Consider the following 21,404-nt stretch of genomic DNA (forward strand, 5'->3'; position numbering starts at 1 on the left):
AAAGTGGGAACTGATTTCTACAAAACAATTGTAATTAATTGAAAATACCAACACAAAATAAAGGATTGTTCAAGTATTCGCCCCCTTTGCGTTGATCCTGTGTGTATAGGTCTCACCTGGATACTGCAGTTTTACCCCATTCTTCTTCACTAACTGCTACGTCAGGTTGCACAGGGATCGCGAGTGAACATCCCTTTTTAAGTCCAGACACAAATACTCAATTGGACTGAGGTCTGGCCTTGAACTTGGCCGCTCCAGAACATTCACCTTGTTGTCTTTAAGGCATTTCTGTGCAGCTTTGGTGACCCACTTTAAAGGAGGTTAATACATGCAGTGTCCAGATGTTCAGGGCTGACTGAGTCCCATCCACACAGGTTCAATGCTGCAATTACAGCCAAAGGTGCATCTACTAAATACTGACTTGAATTATTGACTTAGTTTACATTTTATGTTTTTAATTAATTGACACTATTTTGTAGAAGTCTCTATTTTTTTTCGTAAATTCTTGTCAAAATGTCAATGTTAGAAAGCAGTAAAAAGGTAAAACTTCCAATGGGTGAATATTTTATATAGATACATGTTTGTGTTTGGTTTTTGGTTGTGATTTTAATCACTAATTTTCTCCTGAACAGCCCCTTATTCTTGCTCCTCTCTCTATACTATTTTTTACTTCGCCCTATTTAAATACCCACTGCCTCCCAAACCCTCTCTTTTCTTCATCTTCCCACTTTTAATTTCACTTCATCTATTTTTCAGACTCTGGAGGCAGCAGAAAGTGCAGACTGCAGTCTGATGGACAGAGATATCATGCAGGTCATCTTTGCTCTGGCCAAAGCCGGACACCAGCAGCACATCCCAGAGATGATCGAACGTCTGAGGCATGAGAGAGGTTTCGTTCCAGGTAACACGTGGACACACATCGTGTTTTTTCACAGCACTGTCTGTAGTCTTCAGCAGCCAAACTAGTATCTAACAGAAAGACGGTCATGGCAGTAATTGTCTCTTTTTTTATTTTTGCTGATCTCAAAAATGATCTGATTCATGACTCAATAAGCCCTGATACGATCCAGATTCAGGATTTTGCAGACCGGATTTTCAGTGATTTGACACTGAGCATAATCTACATTTGTTCTTTTTCTTCCAGATGCCATGAACTTGTGTCTGAGCCTCATCACTCAGGGCCAGGAGGACACAGCGTTTCTCATCCTGATGGCTTTCCCCACTCTGCAGTCTGACAACTTCAATGACCCCAACCTGGGAAACTTCTTCCTCAGACACTGCATCAGCATGGACACGGTACGTGGGGGGAAGAATTCAGTCCTCATCTAATCGTGGTATAGAACAGGATTACTAAAGGATTTCTTAGTTATTTTAAACGGTTGGCCTCATCAGAATTATTTGCTTGTTATTTGTCAGTCACTTTTACACTCTTGTACTGTGTATTATGAGAGTTAATTCTAATGTTCAGATGTAATTTTTGATTCCTTTATTGCTTCTGCAGTCACTTGAGAAGCTCATCCGTTACTGCAAAGGGCTTCAGGAGTCCAGTCTGCACTCATCACCACTCAGCTTCACTCTCTACTGTGCCCTAGAGGCCAAGAAGACGGGTACAGTTCATGCTTTCTTTTACTTTAAGTTAGAGAGAGTGTCTTCTGTTCTTCAGTTATTGCTACGCGTACATTCATCTATTTGCATTTAGTGAATTGTGAATATGACATTAAGGCATTAACTAATTGGCAGATGTTTCAGATGCCAGTTTTGTAAAGCTATTGAACTGAATTGTTCTTGTTTTGTCTTGTTTCTTCTACAGGTACTGCTTTAGAGCTGATGAAGTTATTTAAGGAGCAGGAGTTACCCGTAAGGCCTCACTACTTCTGGCCGCTCCTCGTTCAACACGGGAAAGAAGACAATGCAGCAGGTACAAACACACACACGCACACACACAGGTTTACACATTTGTGAAGACACCTGATGACTCCATTTTAACTAAATGTGTAACCTTAACCTACATCCAAGTCTGACCATAACCTCTAAATCAAGTCTGAAATTTCAGACTTTTGAGGCTTTTGAAGGTCTGGCGGACATTTCAGGATGCTGTCTTGGACTTTGGGAAACACTGATTGACATTTTTCACCATTTTCTGACATTTTATAGATCAGATACGAATCAAATAATCAAGAAAATATTTTACAGTGAAAATAATCCTTATTGCAGCCCTAATCTAGTATTAATGCACTGATTTTTGACTTTGCATCAGAGTGATATTTCATCTCAAATTGTCAGGGTCCTTATGCTTGACTATAAATACATCAGATTGCTATTAAATATATGTCAAGGCATGAAAACTTCTCACTAGAAAAATCTCACTATCCCAACAGATTTATGTGTTTGGTCATGGTTATACTGATGACATCCTAATGCAAGGATAATCCCCACAAAAGGCATCGGAAAATTAAAAATATGCCCACATGAAAAAAAAAATTCTTCTACTATTACTTTTGTCATACCTACTCAATTTGGAAAGTTTAAATATATTTTTTAAAAAAAAACTATATTGGTATTTCTGTTTGTTTAGTATTGTTGTGATATGCAATTATATGTGGATCAAAAGTATCAGTAGTTGATTTCTACATTATCAGTTGTCTTTTTGGTTAATGTGTGCTCAAAGATGGGACTTTTCATGACAGCTTCAGTGTCTTCTCATAGTTTAACTCACCCAAAACCAGAGATTATTATTCTTATACATATATTACATCACATATTTTACTTGTCAGATATTGCAGATTCTCAATCAGTGACTTAATTGCCGTTTAAACTTCAGTGTTCTGCTCAAAGTGGGTTGAAGGGAAGTGCTTAATGTATCAGTCTTAAATTTCACAGATATGATTTTAAATAGCTGCTAATGGTTGAAGAGAAATCATTCTGAAAATTTAGATGATCTGAAATGGAATGAGCCCTATGGATAAACTCCAAACTACCTTTTAATTTGTACCCTGTTTAATAGCTGCAAATGTAGAAACAAAACCACACCATATTTTCACTATTCATGTTTTGGATTAATTGCTCCATACATAATTTCTTCTGGGTTCTGTAGAGATTCCAGTAGATCTTGAAACTAAACATGGTAATTTGCTGTGAAAAGCTTGTAGTTAAATCCAGGAGACACTTAAGCCTCCATCTCTTGTGTATGTGAGCACCACAAGCAAAGAAAAACACGCCTACTGTCTAATCTGAGATGAAGCAGAATTTTTTGTTGAGCACGATATTAGCACTTTTTGAGCATGTGTTTTGTGTGTGTGTGTGTGTGTGTGTGTGTGCGTGCGTGTGCGTGTGCGTGCGTGCGTGTGTGTGTGTGTGGAGGGGATTATGACTTCCTCTGTACCAGAAAGAGCTTTTAAAGGAGAGTTTCCCTCAAATATTAATGACCCACAGAGTGGTCCAACTGGGACGAATTTCACTGGGCTGGGGCAGTGAAGGGCAAAGAGGTCTGATCCCTGCATGAGAGAGTCGGAGCGAGAGGGGATGACACAAACGCAAACATACATACTCACAAACCCGAACACACACGTCTCTCTGGAGAACTCTTGGAATAGATTGCAAATTTTAGAAGACGTCCCGACGTCCCATCGGCTTCCAGACCAAAAAGACACTTTGACTTTGAGAAAGTGTGTTCAGACATGAATGTCATATTTTATTCCTCTTCCTGATTTCTAAACAGTTTCCACTTTTTGCCCCCTGGTTGCATATTTGCAGCAATCAAAGGTGCTTTTCTCTTTCATGCAAAGCCCTAATTGTTTGCAGTGATCTTTGATAGGTTTTACAGATGATACAGAAAGAAACTGGTGGTGATTTGCCTTTCTAGAAGACTAGAAATGGTTTTGTAATGTTTCTGACATTGTATCAGCTGTGCAGAAGAAGAAAGTGGTGCACAGTGTGTATGGATGGTTGATCTGGTGACCTCTGCTCCATGGTCAGGGCACCTAAGCTCCCTTGTTAGGGACACTGGGCTGGTTCAGTAGCCTGAAGCGTCTCCCTCGCACATCCATCCCCACATACATGGATGCACATACAGGCCTGAGGCTGAGGGGATCAGAGGTCATTTTGCTTCAGTTGCTTTCTTCACATCTTAAACTTATTTCTCAGTCCAGAAATCCTTCTATCCCTCCGCCTGATGATCCCGTTTCCACTGAAGAGCCACGTTCAATCTGTGTTTTCCAACATGGATGCAGCACACCCTTTTGTAGAATCACATGGCAGCATGTCATACGTCCAGTGACATGTTTTTTGACACAAAAGGAGAGCAGTAATTGTTGTTTCTTCAAAGAATTAGCCTGCTCATCCCCAAAACCCACCGGCAGGGTTGAAAGACATGGCAGCTTTAAAAAAAAAAATTGCCATATTTATGTTATTTATCAGAGCCGAAAACTGTATAAACAACTTTAGTGTTCCGATGGTCCTTGAACTACTCATCTATAAAAGGCCATTAGGACAGGAGACTTAACCAAGTCTATGCTTAAAATTTAATAAAAATCACTTTATTCTAGATGTTAAAAATGCTTCAAAAATATACCGCTTGCAGTTACCAAATTTTGTGAAAAACAAGGAATTATGCACTCCTTGTTGTAGCTGTGATGCCTTTAGTGACTCAGCTGTTACGAAACAAAAATTCAACGACTTTTGGCTAAACTGAGCTGAACTACAGGCTGTTTACATATACCAGATAGAAGACAGGTATGGAAACACATTAAAAATGTAAGTAGTTAAATATCTGTAGTATGTACAATCACCACCTCTGGACATTTTGAAAAAATGCTGTAGATGTTATTTTTCATTTTTTTTGAAAATTCGTAACCAGAAAAATTCTATTTTTGTGATTAATAGCATGGTAACAATGTCATATTGCACAAAATACATGTTTTAGTTGTCTCTACTTCTAACCAGGGTTGTGCTGTTTCCATAAAGGTGCAGGACTTTATATACTGCAGTGAAAAATGAGCCCACAGTGAGTAAAAATGTAACAGGAGTAAATTTAAAAAAAGAAACTTCTTAGGGTACGGAGGTTTAAAGATAATAGGGAGCATGATCGGTAGCTGAACAGTAATGAGTGAACTTCCTGTAGCTGCACATTTAAAGCACATATTTTCAGTGTTCCTAAGATACATCAAATGAAACAGATTTCCTTTAAGAATGTGACAGGTGTCAGAGAAATTGCAAGAGTGACTTTTAAAAAAGTCGCTTCTGTCAGAAAGAGACTGACAAATCTATTAATTTGTAGGTTCTTGTTGGTGTCATACAAGCCGCGTTCCTTGCTGAGAAAGTGAAGCTTTTGACAGGTACAATTTCTGTGTTGAGTTTGCATTCAGTGGCACACAGACAGCCGTTTTTCACTCAGCTCTTTACTTTCATTGGACACTCGTCTGACACTCAGAGGAAAACTGGTCTTGAGGTTTTTCTTCTCCATTTGCCTACTCAGACAGTTTAATGGCTCAGCAGATGCAGTTAATCGGAGTATTTCTGTCCCGAAATCCTGCCTCTGGTGAAGGAAGCGGTTATTTTATTCCTCTTGTTTTCATTAGCGATGAGCTTGTGGGGGGGGAATCGTCTCAGTGACAGATAGTCGGCATTTGGAGACTTGTCAGAATTCACAACTCATTAGCGAATGTAGCCTGTCAAATGTGCTCAGCAGCGGCTTGGTTTTTAAGTGCTTTATTTGTGCTGAGCTCTGGGTCTCTCTTTGGGGTTTTTTAGAGCGATTAATAAATCATGTATTTTTCTCCTGTCAGCCAACTGACAGCATTTGAGCTGGCAGGGGAGGAGAAACTGGTGAGACCGGTGTGGGCGACGCTGCCGATTGACTTCTCTGTGTGGTCGAGACGGATTCTCACTGTGGATGGTGAGATGTCTCAGCGCTTGGCTTGGCAGCGTGAAGAAGAGGACTAGACATGAGTTTAAACATGCACAAACCACACACACGCAGACTCATATTCTGAATAAAACTCTCAAACCGCACAGTCTCCAAGCTGAACAAACACGTCAGATGGCATCCATTTAGGTATCGGAAGGAAGGAAAGTGGAGAAACTTCTCTCTCACTGGCACACTCGCTTGTTTCCGATGGTGTTAGCCTTAACCCTCATGAATGATGCAGCTTCTCTATTTCCCCCCCTTCTCTCTCTCCCTGCTGGTCGCTCACACTCACTGGCTGCAGGAGGTGTGTGTGTGTGTGTGTGTGTGTGTGTGTGTGTGTGTGTGTGTGTGTGTGTGTGTGTGTGTGTGTGTGTGTGTGTGTGTGTGTGTGTGTGTGTGTGTGTGTGTGTGTGTGTGTGTGTGTGTGTGTGTGTGTGTGTGTGTGTGTGTGTGTGTGTGTGTGTGTGTGTGTTGGGGTGCTTTCGGGGGGCAGTGCAGGTGATGTGACTGATGCAGAGTGACTTGATTTCATGTAAATGCGAGCGCTCTGAGGGAATTCACTTTGGATTACGCGCCCCACTGTGCATGGCCCATGAAATATTAAGCGCCGTGTCACTTTTTGTCCACAGGTGTCACTAGCGGGCAGAGAGGCCAGAGCTGCGGAATTGGAGGGCAGCGATCGGAGGGGAGGGATGGGGAGAAAGCGAGGAAGGGAAGGGGAAGAAAATCCCTTTTACATTTTGATGAGGTGTGGATTTGGCGGGTTTAGCGAGAGCATATGCTCGGCCGTATTTGCCACCTGCCGCCAGCCAGTCGATGCTTGTCAGTCCTCACGACGCAACGCGCTCTTATCACTTCTGACATGGTGCAGCAAGTAAACAAAAAGGGAGGGGAAGCTGCAGAGGACGGAAGTGTTTCTGGCCCATTGTGTTTTGGCTGATTAGAGCATTGTAAAGGCTCCCTTGTCTGGTCTGCTTTCCCTACCTGACTCCCTTTATATGCCCTCATCTTCAACCCTTTTACTCTTGCTGCATTAAAGAAGCACAGCCATCTGTGATCCTGAACTTTATCCTGAGCTAATTTGTTGGATGAGAGCCAGCCATCATCTCAATTAAAAGCCAAAAAACTGAAGGAAATGAGGATGAAATTGCAGCTTTTCTTGCCTCATAAAATGGGCATTTTCTTGTACTCTCTTCTGTTTTCAAACGCCGTTGCCTTGCAGCAACAAAGTCCACCTTTAGAGAGTCATATACACGTTGAGATGGAGAGACAGATGGTGTTGGGGGAGAAAGAAAAGGGGAAGTGACAGGTACTCATGTCTAAGGACGGGAGGAGATGACGGCGACCGGTTCACTCCACTCCTCTTTTCCTCTCTTTTCTCTTTCCTCACTTCTCTTCTGTGACAGTTAACCTGCAGACATGAATCTGATGATGATATCTTGTGACCACTGCCATGCTTAACTCACTACTTTGATACTTCTTGCCTGGATGGTATGTCAGGCTTTATGCTGACCAACCTGGAAAGGTCTCTACTCTTCTCAGTTCTCCTCAGTGCCAAATTCATATTTAAATTGATCAGACAGGGGAAAGAAGCAAAAAGGGTTCTTCACATATGAGGATTATGGAGTGAAAAGATAAAAGACCCGGAGGGAGACAGCAGTTCAAATGTCACTGCATAATATCACATCTTTATTGTTTTTCTAATTTATTCTTACTCTTTCTTTGGGTAGTTCTCAAATATGTCAACAGGATTTGACAGTTTAGCAGAGCAGCCACTGTTCATATTGTCAGACTATAGAGAACTTAGGCAAGACGGTTGCCAGTGTTATGCATCTTCACATAGCAGAGAGTGGTTTACACAGTCTGACTGGAGGAAGATTTATTTTTCGAGCGTTTTCCTATTAATTTCAAGGAACAATGGAAAAACAAAAATGGGAAATTTAGAAGAACGCCAGAGCATGATGCAGAAATGGTCGCTGGTTGGGATTTGAGTGGTGATCAGAAATGTGGTATGTTCCCTAACCACTAGGCTATCTGTTTGCCCCCAATTTTGTCACTGTTTCCTCTAAATATTACAATGAAAGGCTGTTTTCCATTATAGGACCATGCAAGCTCATTTTGGTGTGGCCTGAACTTCTGTGGCTTCAAGAACTGCCCCTCTAGAACATCTTTCAGGGCAATTTTTAGTTGAGAAAAGGTACCTACTGCCCTGTAGGTGCTTCTGAGCAGTCCTAAAACTCTGCTGTGCAGGTCTTGACACTGATCCATTTTTTCTGCCTTCAAAATGGACTTGTGTGAGTTGCCCTCAAAAAGCCTGAGATTCACCATTTAAGTCAACATAACCAACCTGCCATTATTCTGTTGCCTTTGTGCTCATAGAACTGGAGTTACTTCCACTAGCCAGTATCTGTTGAAAGTTAATGTCGTGGTGGAAGCTGTTGGATCCCACACTGAATTGGAGACAAAAAGCCTGACAAAGGTGATTATGAGACATTCATGTAAATGTTTGTGCCTGTCCAAAGTTCCTTAAGCTCCCTAAAGTCCAACAAAACTGCTGAGACATCACTGCAGTTGACTTAGTTACATTACTTTATATCTCTTTCTTCTTGAGTCTTGTCCGTTTCTTTAGTTTTCCAGGCCAAGAAATTTCTAAGAAATCATCCACCACATAACCACATGGTTTTTTGTAGTGATTAAACAATGTTACTGAATGAACTTTAGTGGTACTTTTGTTACCTGCTGACAGGTAGAGGCGAGCTGTTTCCTCATTTCAGTCTTTGTGCTAAGCTAAGCTATAGCTCCATATTTACCATAGAAAACTTTTTTTTCCCATTACAAACCATGAAAAAGTTAATGGTTCTACTCACTGCAAACTGATATATTTGTAGCTCTATTTATTACTGCTCAGCTAGAACACAAAGTTACTTTTCCTTAAGCCTGTAAATAAACGGAATGAAAAACAGTGTAAAGTTCAAGGGGTTAAAAGCTCTTCGTCACAGACATGACTAGCAAAAAAGCAAAAAAAAAAACCAACACAAACATGCTTGTAGGACAACCGAGAAGTGCTGATGATCGTGAAAGCTCATGTGCGGAAGCCGGAAAGCACGTGAAGGAAGGCCAGCATGTGCATTTATAACTCCGGCTCTCCATTCACTTGTTTTCTGTCTGTGTGGCTCACCGTGAAATTGATTATGGATTATTCAGGAGGAAAGCAGGTGCTCTGTCTCTTCTTTCATAAAACAAGGTTGGGTGAAAGCGATTAGGAGGTAAGAATGGACGGATGGTCGGCAGAGCGGATGGATCCTCCATTGAGAAGAAGGAGGAAGATCGCCTGTTTGCTTTTTCTTGAAAGCTCTGCAGATGGATAGTGAGAGGGGAGGATGAATGAGTGATATGGAGGGAGGGGAAGGCTGGATGGATGGACCGGTTCAGGTAGCCCTACCTGGGAAAATGCAGCCTGGCCGCAGGTTTTAATGGCATATAAAAGCCCGGACTCATGTTTTATTCAGTTAAAGAGAGAGACTGCCAGGTGAACACATATGTCCCAGGAGGATGCAGAAACACAGATATATATACATACGTGTGTATGTGTTTCAGAGCCTGAGTGGAGTGTAAATACACACAGCATCCTGAGGTGTGTCAACTCAAGGAAGCACTTTAGGGTAGTTTGCTGAAGTCCGCATGGGGACAAGGTGCATTGGTGCACTGGATGTGCTCATATATAGCATATGTTGTGGATGCACTGTTTTTTTTCTACTGCTAAACAGCAACACACATTAAGAACAAACACGGAGACTTGTTTATGTGCTCATTTAGGTGCCTGTACTTTGTGATGACGCTCCCAGACATATGCAAAGTGCTGCCTCTATGTGTGCACACGCTCACAAACACACTTGCAGGCATGTGGAGAGTGTGCGAGCGGCTGTTCCATATGCATGCGGCTGTTCTGGCCTCCTTCCCTGGGGCAGGACCTCAGGGTTCTGCTGGAGAACAGGGCGAGAGTCCACTTCAGGCCAAGTGCGTGTTTATGCGCACACATCCAACAGTTCAAAGTAGATGGCAGAGCAGCCATTAGCATTGTGCCGATGAAGGGTGTGTGTAGCAGTGCTTACACAGCTCCAGGCCCGGACAGGAGAGTGAGTGGAGGGAAATATGTGTGTCTAAAAGTGCAGTGAGTGACTTGAATTTACACCGTAAAGGTTGGTTTGCCCTAACTGTTGTTTTTCTGAAGATTTGAGATTCACATGAAATTATCCTCACATCTGTTGCCCACGACTGTTGATCCAGATATCATAAAGATCTGGTCTCATTTTTTACTCACATTGGACTCATGTTTCACTACAGTATAAACTCCTGCACCTCTGTTGAAAGAGAACAACCATGACCACACCTAGAGATGACTCAGAATGTCTTTAGTGCAGTGTGACACACCTGGAATGGCTTTGATAATAAATGGGAAAAAGCAAAGGTGAATTTCTTAGATTATTTTCAAAAATGGAAATAAATGGAATTCATATCTAGAACATATTTCCATCAATACTGGAAAAATACAAGGGGCTCCACATATTATAGATAGGCTGTTTGACTGCACTACATGCACATTAATTCTAGAAAGATGTTTCACCATGCTGAATGTATCTTGCTCCATTTTTGAGCCATGCTGCATTTATTTTATTGATCCAATATGTTTTATTCTCCCTACAACTTCATTAATTGTCTCTTTGTTGCTCTGTATATGCAGAGCCTGCAATTCCCCTGAAAAATCACAGAATTTTTGTCACGTGGCTGTTTGTGACAGCTGAGTCATTTTGTGATTATGCGGAGGAGCACAGAATTTTTAATTTTTTAACCGTATCTGGTACAGAACCGGTTATCTGTTGGTGATTTTTTTTATTTGAATGAGAAATTTAGAATAAAGTGATAAAATATCATAATGTCCAACTTATTTTTCCTAATAAACAGTGCTTAATATGATGCATTCAAGGACGGTCAGAAAGCTAAAAATCCAACATGTATTTTTTCTTTCCTTCACAGTTTTTTGCTATTTTTATATTTTTCTAGTTATTTGTTAGAAAACTTGCCTTTTAACTTTTTCCAGTTCATTTTTTAAGGTTTAGAGGATTAAAAATCTATGTAAACTGAATATTGTTGGGTTTGGGATCGTTGCTTTGAAGACACTAACTTGGACTGTGGGAACTCACGATGGGTATTTGGTTTTACTATTTTCAAGACTAAAGATCATCAGTAAAAAGAATTTTAAAAAAAACACTAATTGCAAAATGGATTTCAGTTTTAGTTTTTGTTTCCTGTTGACAGAAATGTGATAAGAATTGTTAAGTGCCTCTCTTACTGTCCAATGGGAGTTTTCAGGAACAATAAGATCAGATTTGTCTCTTCCTGTGTGTCTTGCAGGTGTGGTGGAGGTGATGAAGAGCATGCAGGAGCTCGGTGTTTCCCCTGATGTCGAGACTTTCTCCAACTACGTCCTCCCCGTCTTCCCCAGCAGGGAGGCGGCTCAACAGGCTCTCAAGGTAATTTAGAAATTAGTTTTTGATGTTTACATGTGGCCAGTGTTCATTGATAAGTTCTTGATGTCCAAAATTTGAATCCTCTCTGTTCAGGACGGGGGCATCTCCTTGGATTCTGAGGACTTTTTGGTCTCGGAGATTCGCCTGTTGGCTGGGAGCAACCTGACCGAAGTCTACACCCTCTGTAAGCACTCCGACACAGGCCAGAGATCAGCATCTTGAGCAGCCAACATCATAAAAATCTGCTGCTTCGCCTGCGGGCTAATTGGCCCAGCGTTAACACACACACACACACACACACACACACACACACACACACACACACACACACTCATACATTTGCCCACTTTACTCCTCGGTGCTCATCAGGCCTTTTAAGAGATTAGTCTGTGTGAATATGTAAAAAGCAAGAACGAGAGGCGCCTCAACTGGCAGAGGAACGGGATAGAAGAGGCTGTTAAATAATGGATGACTCGTCCTGTTTTCTGTCTTTCGTCTCCTTTTAGTCTCAAACATCCACCACTCATTTTCACATACATTGCTCTGTTTTCTTTTTATGTATTTGAAAGTTTCCTCGATTAACCTTTTTTCACCTCTCATGAAGAAAGTTTTCAGTTGTCTGCAACATGTTTTGTATTTCTCCCAGAGTAATGTAAATATACACAATTACCAGAAAGACAGAATTGACTCCCAAAAAATCTGTAAGAAGTTTATAAAGCAAAAAAATACTGCACCTTTTAGCTTCTTTAATTTATTTTATTTACAGCTGCAACTAATGACTGTTTTTATTGTTAATTAATATGTCAGTTATTATTTTTTGAGTCACTGATTAATTGTTTGGTCTTTAAAATGTCAGAATATATTGAAAAATGTCTAACAGTGTTTTGTAAAGCCTAAGAAGACATCCTCAAATGTCTTGTTTTATTCAGTTTACTGTCACAGAAGAGGAAAGAAACCAGAAAATATTCAAATTTAAGAAGCTGGAAGCAGATTATTTCAACTTCTTCTCCTTGAATAATTACACAAACTGATTAATCAATCATAAAGATAGTTGACGATTAATTTAAAAGTTGACAACTAATCGATTAATTGTAGCAGCTCTGGTCTGGATTTCTCTTGTTCTTCAATATTTTCCCTAATATCTCTTTCCCATAGTAATTTAGTCTACCTAATATTTGTGCTTTGGCTTCTCTGATGAGGTTAAAGAAAGTTTATAGCCAACATGTCGAAGTAAACTCTGAATTTTTGTGTTCGGCTGAGATTTCAGTACTGAGAGGAGGCAGTACCTGAACTTTATTTTGTCAAATGCAACCACATGATCACCCTCATATAGGACTCTTGCTTTAGTTTAGCGTTCTTTATACTAAAAAATTGCAGCTTTTTTCTCCTTTTTTTTGTGTGTTGAACATTTTTGGGTTTTTTAGTCATGCAACTCAAACAATATCAAGTGAAAGTAGACTGTTTTTAGTTATTTAATGACTTAATGACTAAATAGTTGTTAGATGCAGCCTTAAAAACTGTATTTTTCTCGTGGTGCACTGGTTGCAAGTTTCTGTTTGGGAAAGTTTGGATGGAGGACATGAATAAAAAATGCCGCTGTTTCTCTCTAAACTACCCTTTTAATGTGTTTCTAATCTGTGTATCTGTTTAAACTGTTCTGTAGCAGTAAGTTATACAGCAGTGAATGTAGTATTTCAGTTAGTTTTAATCACTTTCTGTCTTTTCTATTTCCCAGTGTCAGATCCATCCTTCCCTTCACTGGACCTCAATTTTTTCCGCGGCAGCCTCATCACAGGTTTCAGAAAGTGAGTCAATTAACCCATCATCTGTTTATGTCTTCACATGTTCTCCATCATTCCATATTTCTCCATATTTTGCCTCAGAACTCCTCAGTGGTGTTTTCAGGAGGCCTGTAGCACTATGGAGGTCACTGCGGCATATGCTATGAATATGACATGTGCAGCTGATCACACCATCTACAGGGTCTGTGCGTGTGGACAGCTGCAGGGAAAAACACTACAACACACACACACACATACTACACACACATATATTTGGGTGCCTCATGCATATGGAGGCCGTCATCCCTCGGCTCTCGCCCCAAAGCACTGTGAGAGATATGTAAATGAGCAGATGCCCACCACTGCCCCTCGTAGCCAGACCTCCACATCGGTCTCAGTCGCACTCACACTCTCAGACACACAAACACTCGGTTAGCCTTAGGACCAGGCTCTGACCCACGGGCTTTTGTTGAAGGGGTGTTTATGAATATTTACAGTTTAGCACCACACACCCACACAAAAACACTCCGACCCCCTGAGCGAGGCTGGAGGTGCGTCAAAGAGAAAAGTGCTGACTTGTCTGCAGGGACCGAAGTTATTTCCTCCACTAAGACCGAATACGCTCAGCTGAGCGTAACTTTGAGCTTTTACCTCAGCTCAGTTTATTCTTCGTTGTAGGTGATGTGTTTATTAACTCAGCTGATGTTGATAATTTAACTAACATAAAGGATAATATTATGTGATTTCTTGCCAGGAATGCTCTGTGGTCTTACACTGTGTTTTATTTTAATGGAGATGCTGCAGTAAAGTAAAAGCACCAATACTACAGTATAGAAATACTCAGTCACAATCAAAAGCCATCTATACTTAAGTAAAAGTACAAAGTATTAGCATAAAAATAAACTAAAAGCACTCATTCAGAATAATGTTCATATTTGGATTATAATTTATGCATGATTGTGTTTCTCACTTTAATGTTGCAGCTTGTAAAAATAATCAAACTAATATCTGCTGGGCAGCTTGTGAATTTCTTTAGGATCAATAAATGCTCATCTTAATCGAAGACATTACATTATAATTTATTTGTTGATTATATTTTGCATTATTAAACTCATTCTGCTAAGTAAATAGTCATTAACTGATGCAGTAGAGTTAAAATAATATATTTTTCTTAAATTGTCAAAATCTGAAATCGAAGTAAAAAAAAAAAAATCAAGTGCAAGAGACCTAAAGTTGTCCTCAAGTGCAATACTTTAGTAGATACTTAGTTACTTGCCGCCACATTCAACATTTGGTCCTTGGCAGCATAGTTTTATACTTTTTACTTCAAGGACATGTGAAAAATAATGTCAGCAGAGAAAAAGGTTTGATTGAGAGTTTAAGAGTATCATAAAGAATATATTAAAGGAGGAATGTCAGTGTTTTTCTTAAGGGGTCACTGTCCTTGAACAGCTGTCAATCTGTTTTATTGTTCATTGTTTATTTGTGTATCATGTATCTGTTTTATAGAGCTTTTAAATGTTGTATGGCTGCTACCTTGGCCAGGTCTCTCTTATAAAAGAGATCTCTAATCTTAATGGGATTTCCTGGTTAAATAAAGGTAAATAAAATAAAATAAAATTGAAAGTAAGTTGAGAAATGTTCAGTAGAAAGACTGGTAGCAATACCTAAGGCAAGGTTTCACAAATTAATGTAGTTTACCAGATACTTTGTGCGTGTATGTCCTATCCATGTTCTTAACTTGCTATTTTAAGTCAGATTTTCCACTAATTGTGCATCTTTTCTTTTTTTTGGTGTCTGAATCCACTTCCTCACCTCCATTTGCTTTGCTCTCATTGCATTAGCACACACACACACACACACACACACACACACCCCTACACACTCACTCTTGTGACGGTTAGGTTGCCTGACAGGGTCATAATTGGGCTTGTCACTTGGGGAGTGTGTGTGTTTGCGAGCGCCGTGTCATTGCAATGCGGGACCTGCCCCTGTCAAAGACAAGGTCAGGGGATAATTTAATCATTAAAGACCTCTTCTTCTCTCCTCTCATCTCCCCCTCTCTCCTCCTTTCCACCAACTCGCTGACAACGCCACAAATGTCACACATTGTCATCATTTAGCCCGAGCGTTTGTGCGCGTGACTTTGTGTTCGAGTGTGTCTTTTGTGGTTTTCCCGGGCTTTTGTGCTGCCGTCTCTGCTCTCTTGTACTGCGGGATTGAGAGTGTCAAACTGGAAAATCCGCCGCTCTTTCTGGGTGTATTGTATTGTGCTACACTGTCAATTCAGTAACCATGGCAACATGACACTGTCAGGTGTTACAAGTACTTGAATTCAGACGTAACATCACTTTTGTGTTCAGAAAAAAACACCTAATTTATCTATTAACTCATCTAAACTCATTTATCTCAAAAATGTATCCATATTTGAACATGTAACATGTAAATGGATATTTCAAATTGTGGGAAAAATAGGAAAATGTAGTAAAAATAGATGTTTTTACAGCTTCAAACAATACTCGCATCTTATTTTTCCCTGATATTTTTACCTAAAGCTTCTTGAAATAAGCGCATCAACAGATTTTTATGTGTCAAGTTTAAAAGGAGTGCAACTAAACACAGTTTTATACAGTCATGTCAAAAAGCAGCAAGAAAGGAGGAAATTAGTTTGTCAGGCTTGAGTTTTCATAAGAAGCATGCGCATGAGATGTGTTTCCAAATGCGTAGGTGTCCTTTCATGTTTTATAACCTAAAAGCAAAAGAAAAACTTACCGTCTTTTATGACCAGATTGCACATGAACTCTGACAAGTTGGAGTCTTCTTGACCTGCTGGTGGTTGGTGTTGACTCATGTCTTGTCCTCTACTGCCCCCTGCAGGTCCACCGATGTGGAGACCATGGTGAAGGTAAGACATCAAAGTGTCCACACAGCCTGTGGAGAATAAATAAAGAGGATTTCTAAATTTAAAAGTAGCCCATGCATCAAAAGATGCATTAAAAAACACTTAAGTGTAAAAGAAGCAGCACACTCAGTAAAGTTAAAGCTGGAACTAGTTATGTCTTATTCCATTAAAGATAAATACCTATTATAAAGAAGGTATTTCATATTTGCTACATGCTGAGTTTAGGGAGACGCATACGTTATGACAAATACCATCTAATCCCTTCAATCCAAATACATGCCACAAATATTATACGGAATAAAGAAACATTTAGGGATGATATTCAGCTCAGGCAGTTTAAGGCAAGATGTTTGCAAATGCAGAATTTATTCACGTGTATTAAAGCCTAACTTGCAGTCGAAGGACTACTGAGGAAGAAAAGACAAGTTTTAATATACACAGACTGGGAGTGGTATGGTGGGACTGTCCTGTCATTTTATGTGGCTATTTAAGTTATTCTTTCTTGTACCTGCTGTGATTTGTGTTGTGAAATCCATTTGTGTCAAATTTCTGTTTCTGTTTTTCCAGATTACTGAACTCTTGTACAAAGACGAGCGATTCTCCAAAGAAGGCATCAAGCCTGCTGGTAAGGAAACATTTTTGCACATTGTTCTCATCTGGAAGTCATAACTTGCAGACAAGGACATGCAAGACGTGTCCTGCGTGCGTGCGTGCGTGCGTGCGTGCGTGCGTGCGTGCGTGCGTGCGTGCGTGCGTGCGTGCGTGCGTGCGTGCGTGCGTGCGTGCGTGCGTGCGTGCGTGTGTGTAGGTGACGGAGAAGGGAGGAGGCCTGTGCATGTATCATCTATCTCATATCAAAGTTGCAGACTCTGTCACCTTCCAACGATGATTCAGATGACAAAAAAATGCCAAAGTGTGTGTTTGCGTTCAGTCTCAGTAGCAGTAGACCGCTGCCCAGCCCACTACTCGTCATGAAGCCTGTGTGTGTTCACGTCCAGGTGTGTGTGTGTGTGTGTGTCGGTGTGTGAGTGAAAGATCTGCTCTCTGCATCTGAGGAAATGGAGCCTGGCTGCTGACACAGCGCTGAGTAGCTAAAGTGTGTGTGAGTGTGTCACTATTGGGCAGTGTCTTTGCTCTGGCAGAGTGTGTTTTTTTTGTGTGTGTGTAGCGTTAATGTCGCTCCGTGTCAGTGTGTGTGTCACAGAGAATCCCAAGTGCTGAAACTGGTGTGTGTGCTGGTGGGAGCGATGGAGACTGTTATCCATGTCACGTCCCGTTAGACGACATCTGCAACAGCGTGTGTGTGTGTGTGTGTGTGTGTGTGTGTGTGTGTGTGTGTGTGTGTGTTTTTGTGTGAGAGCGCTGAAGTAAGAGGAAGCTGTCACCGCCAGCCGTCGTACATTCACTCAAACGCCAGCCCAAAAGCAGCCTCTGTCAGCAGAAACGAAACACAACCACACACTCTGCAGAGGTTACGGAAAAATAGTATAAATGCACAAATGGGCGCGAGTGACTGACACGGTGGCAAATAAAATTTATTCCCAAGACGACTGCTCACTGTGTGTGTGTTTGTGTGTGTGTCCGTCCGTCCAGACTCTGCAGCCTTCTTCTTGTACAATCTGATGGACAATATGACGGAGGGGCAGGTGCAGGCGCAGGAAGACAAACTGCGGAGTTTCTTCAATCAGCTACACACTCAGGTTACTGAAAACACACACCTCCTATTCACACACTAACACACCGCAGTTCATTCATAACCTTCCCGCTTTAAAGGAGCTTACATTCTCTGAGATGATTTGCAGTGTGTAATCGGACTCGGATTATTCACAATTTACACACACGCACACTGCCGAGTACACTTACATGACCTCCATACTGTGCTCCATTTCTGAAGGGTTGAGTTGGGACGTCCAGACGTGTTGAGAAAGATTAAACGTTGTTGTACAATTTGAGGTCAAATGTCACGTCTCGACTGGCTGCTTTGAGTTCAGTGAAGCAGTTTAGTGGTGCAACACGGAGCCTTGTTGGAGTCCTTATATCAGCATGTAAGAATTTTCAGGTATCAGTCTTGGCGGGGGTAATTCTAACCTGCATCTGTAGAAATCCTCCTCACATGGTTCTCTGGATGAAATGAACCAAGGGAGACGTTCAAAATGCACAAAGAATCACTGTGAGCTCAGTAATCTGAAAGGTCACAAAGGTGTTTTTGCTGTGTGATTACACAGATGTCATCCTGGTAGAAGTGGTGAATGATGGTTTACTTCTGAGTCCACTGAAACAGAGGAAGCAGCATATTCGAGTATGTGTTAAAATTAAAGCTGCATTTTTATTATACGTTAAGCCTAAGTGCTTTTTGCTCCCATTGTATTTTAACTCACTGTAGGAGTCTGGAATATAATGTCCAGCACCTCTATGGAAACTACACAACCCTGTCTAGAAGTAGAGGGAGTGTAAAAATGTCTTTTGTGCAGTATGACACAATTACAATGCCATACATCACACAAAAAAGGGAAAAACTAAAGTTGAATTTCATATAAAACTTGTTTAAGAAAACTTGAAAAACCCAGAATTAACAGCATTTTTCCAGTGCCTCCAGGTGTTACCAATAGCAAACGCAAACACTAACTATAGATTTGTCACTACTACTGTTCTTCTGTGTCTGCAAATCAGCACAGTTTAGCCGAAAATTCCCTGATTTTTTTGTCACGATTGCAGCTGAGTCGGTCATAGCTTTCTGGTTGTGTGGAGGAACGTAGAATTATTCATTTTTTTTATTGTTTCTGGTTTGAGCAAACAGTTTATCTGTGGCCTAATTTTAGATTAATCATGTAGAGGAAAGGAGGTTTAAATGAAATATTCTAATTTTAAGGCTGAGATTTGGTTTCCCAACTGAAGTACTCGTCACAGATGAGCAGTTCAAGAACCGTTGGAAAGTCCAAAATCGGACAATTCCTCCTGTTTTTACAGTTTCTGTGTCTCATATATGGTGTAATTTTGAAAATATTGTCCAGATAACATGCCTTTCAAACCTGCCGGAGCATTTGGGGGTTCAGAGAGTACATTTATGATAAAAGAAATGTCAGAAAATGATCATTTTTCACTAAACCACAGTCTAAACTCTAAAGATGACACATTTACAATGATAGTAAACAGAAAGCCAGCTCACATTTGCACAGCTTTAACCACATATTGCCTAGTTGAAATTACAATATTAATAAATGCAACATTGTGTTCAGCAATTTTAAAGTTGTAAATTATGTGACAGCTTTAAAATAAATAATTCTTTACCCAGTTGAGATTGTTCAGCTACTGTTCAAACTTTGGTCTCAACCTTTCACCTTTTAACACATACAGAATTCAGCAGGTAAAGTTTCTGTTGTCAGGTTGATCACTGCTATTTTTCTTCTTATTTCTGTGCAGAATATCACCATTTCAATGAACCTGTTCAGAGGCATTAAGAACATCCTGGTGTCGTACCACATCCCCGAGCTCATCAAGGTACAGAGCCTGATCTTCAGTCTGATGCTGTTAGATATAGTTCAGATTTACCCAGTGCAGTGTGACTGGTGATGATTTATCAGATATTGTTCAGGTTATTGAGAGTCACTTGGGAAAAGAAGCAGTAAAGTTGATAACCTCATGCCTAAACTGAGGATGTGTTTTCTCTATTTATGCTTTGTGTGCTGTTATTATAGCTGCTCTAATGGTGTCGCCTCACAGCAGTAGATATTAAATGTCAGATGTTAACTGTGTGTGTGTCAGGATGTGATCGCTTTGGTGGACCCCAAAGAGAGAACGTCCGCTGACCTTACACCAGCTGCTGCTCGTGTCCCTGTAAGTAAGATAGTGTGAACAATGCATTCAAAATAATTTACCTATTGAAGTCTTTGATTTCTTACTTTCAAAGAGCTTGTTTTTCCTCCTGTGCAACTGTACAATAGAGCTCTTCTGTAGAGATGAGCGTGCATGCTTGATATGTATTTTGAGGTTGTGTATTGTGATGTGTTTAACACCTCTCTGTGTCCGTCAGGGCATCGGGACTAAGGTGTTGGCACTTGAGAATAGACTAGCCGAACTGAAAGCAGAAAACAAACCGTTGAACATTGTTCTCAAACAAATCATCCAGACTCTGAGTGCTGAGGAGGTAGGATTCATTTGGATAACTCGATCTTATAAGACTCTCGTTTTCAGTTGCTTTTTTCTGTGTGTGTGTGTATTTTTCTGAGAGTTTTGTTGTTTGATCAGAACCTGCAGCGCGCCCTTGAGCTGAAGCAGCAGCACGAACAGGACATGACAGTCGGCGCCTACGCCACCCTCATCAACCTGTGCTGTCGCCACAACAACGTGGACGAGGCCCTCAACCTGAAGAGGGAATTGTGAGTGGAGCGCACACACAAATGCTCTACACACACAAGGCTGCGCTGCGGCCAGTAGTAGGCCATTAAAGTTTAACTTGAGTGGTATTAGGGGAGACATTAATGCAGGGTCCAGCCGCTCTGTTGACTAGCTAAAACATAGGAAACTCTTCCCTCTTCCTCCCCTGTTTCCTTCTCTTCACTCACCACCTGGTTCCAGCATCACTGAGAACGCACAATAGATGAGTTGCATTACTGTAAGTGGAATACATTAATCAGGTCTGACTCTCGCCATCTCTCTCGCTCTGCTTTTAGGAGTCGTATGGACTCATCCATCGCACTGGATACCAGTAAATACATCACACTGGTCAAGGCTCTCGCCCTAAATGACAGAGTGGAGGGTAAGTTCCCCCGAGAGCTGCAACTAATTACTTGTAGTATAGTGTCTTGAATTAACCCTCTGAACACTAAAACCTGCTGCTGGCTTTGAAAAGCGTGTTTTCTTTTAAAGAATTTCCAAAATTACAGCATTTATCGACACAAGAAGCTAGAAACAATAAAAATCATCAGATTTCCAGCTTTTTGACAGTCTTTGAACTACTCATCTGTGACTTGCTGTTCCATCTTTAAACCAAATCTAAGAATCGTGGTATTTATTCTACATGCCTCACTTAAATATTTGCTAAAAATAAACTGTTAACAAACCACTCCAACTAGATTCTGTAAAAAATAAGAAATTCTGTGCTCGTCCACGTAATCATAAAGCCTTTAGATCCTCAGTTGACCATCATGAAAAGTGACAAATGTTTGTTTTTGGCTGAACTGCAGGGTGAACATGTAGGATAAAAGTATGGAAAGAAATTTAAAATGCAATTAGTTAAATATCTATGGTATGTAGTCACTTTTTCAGTATTGGTAACACCTGAGAATACT

At 40.7% G+C, this 21,404-nt stretch overlaps 1 protein-coding gene across 1 annotated transcript in view; it reads left to right on the forward strand.

Annotated features, from left to right (window-relative positions):
• lrpprc (leucine-rich pentatricopeptide repeat containing) overlaps positions 1-21,404 on the forward strand; it is a 72,026-nt gene that overhangs the window by 7,543 nt on the left and 43,079 nt on the right. Inside the window, exons 8-22 of the mRNA XM_023264856.3 lie at positions 757-901; positions 1,145-1,296; positions 1,502-1,607; positions 1,811-1,918; positions 11,318-11,436; positions 11,527-11,617; positions 13,169-13,238; positions 16,092-16,119; positions 16,684-16,741; positions 17,710-17,816; positions 19,537-19,614; positions 19,879-19,950; positions 20,147-20,260; positions 20,362-20,492; positions 20,787-20,872. Of these exons, the coding sequence (XP_023120624.2) occupies positions 757-901; positions 1,145-1,296; positions 1,502-1,607; positions 1,811-1,918; positions 11,318-11,436; positions 11,527-11,617; positions 13,169-13,238; positions 16,092-16,119; positions 16,684-16,741; positions 17,710-17,816; positions 19,537-19,614; positions 19,879-19,950; positions 20,147-20,260; positions 20,362-20,492; positions 20,787-20,872 (1,465 nt within the window). The remainder of the gene's footprint in view (positions 1-756; positions 902-1,144; positions 1,297-1,501; positions 1,608-1,810; positions 1,919-11,317; positions 11,437-11,526; positions 11,618-13,168; positions 13,239-16,091; positions 16,120-16,683; positions 16,742-17,709; positions 17,817-19,536; positions 19,615-19,878; positions 19,951-20,146; positions 20,261-20,361; positions 20,493-20,786; positions 20,873-21,404) is intronic.

This window comes from Amphiprion ocellaris, chromosome 16 (genome assembly GCF_022539595.1).
Source record: "Amphiprion ocellaris isolate individual 3 ecotype Okinawa chromosome 16, ASM2253959v1, whole genome shotgun sequence".
Taxonomy (NCBI): domain Eukaryota; kingdom Metazoa; phylum Chordata; class Actinopteri; family Pomacentridae; genus Amphiprion; species Amphiprion ocellaris.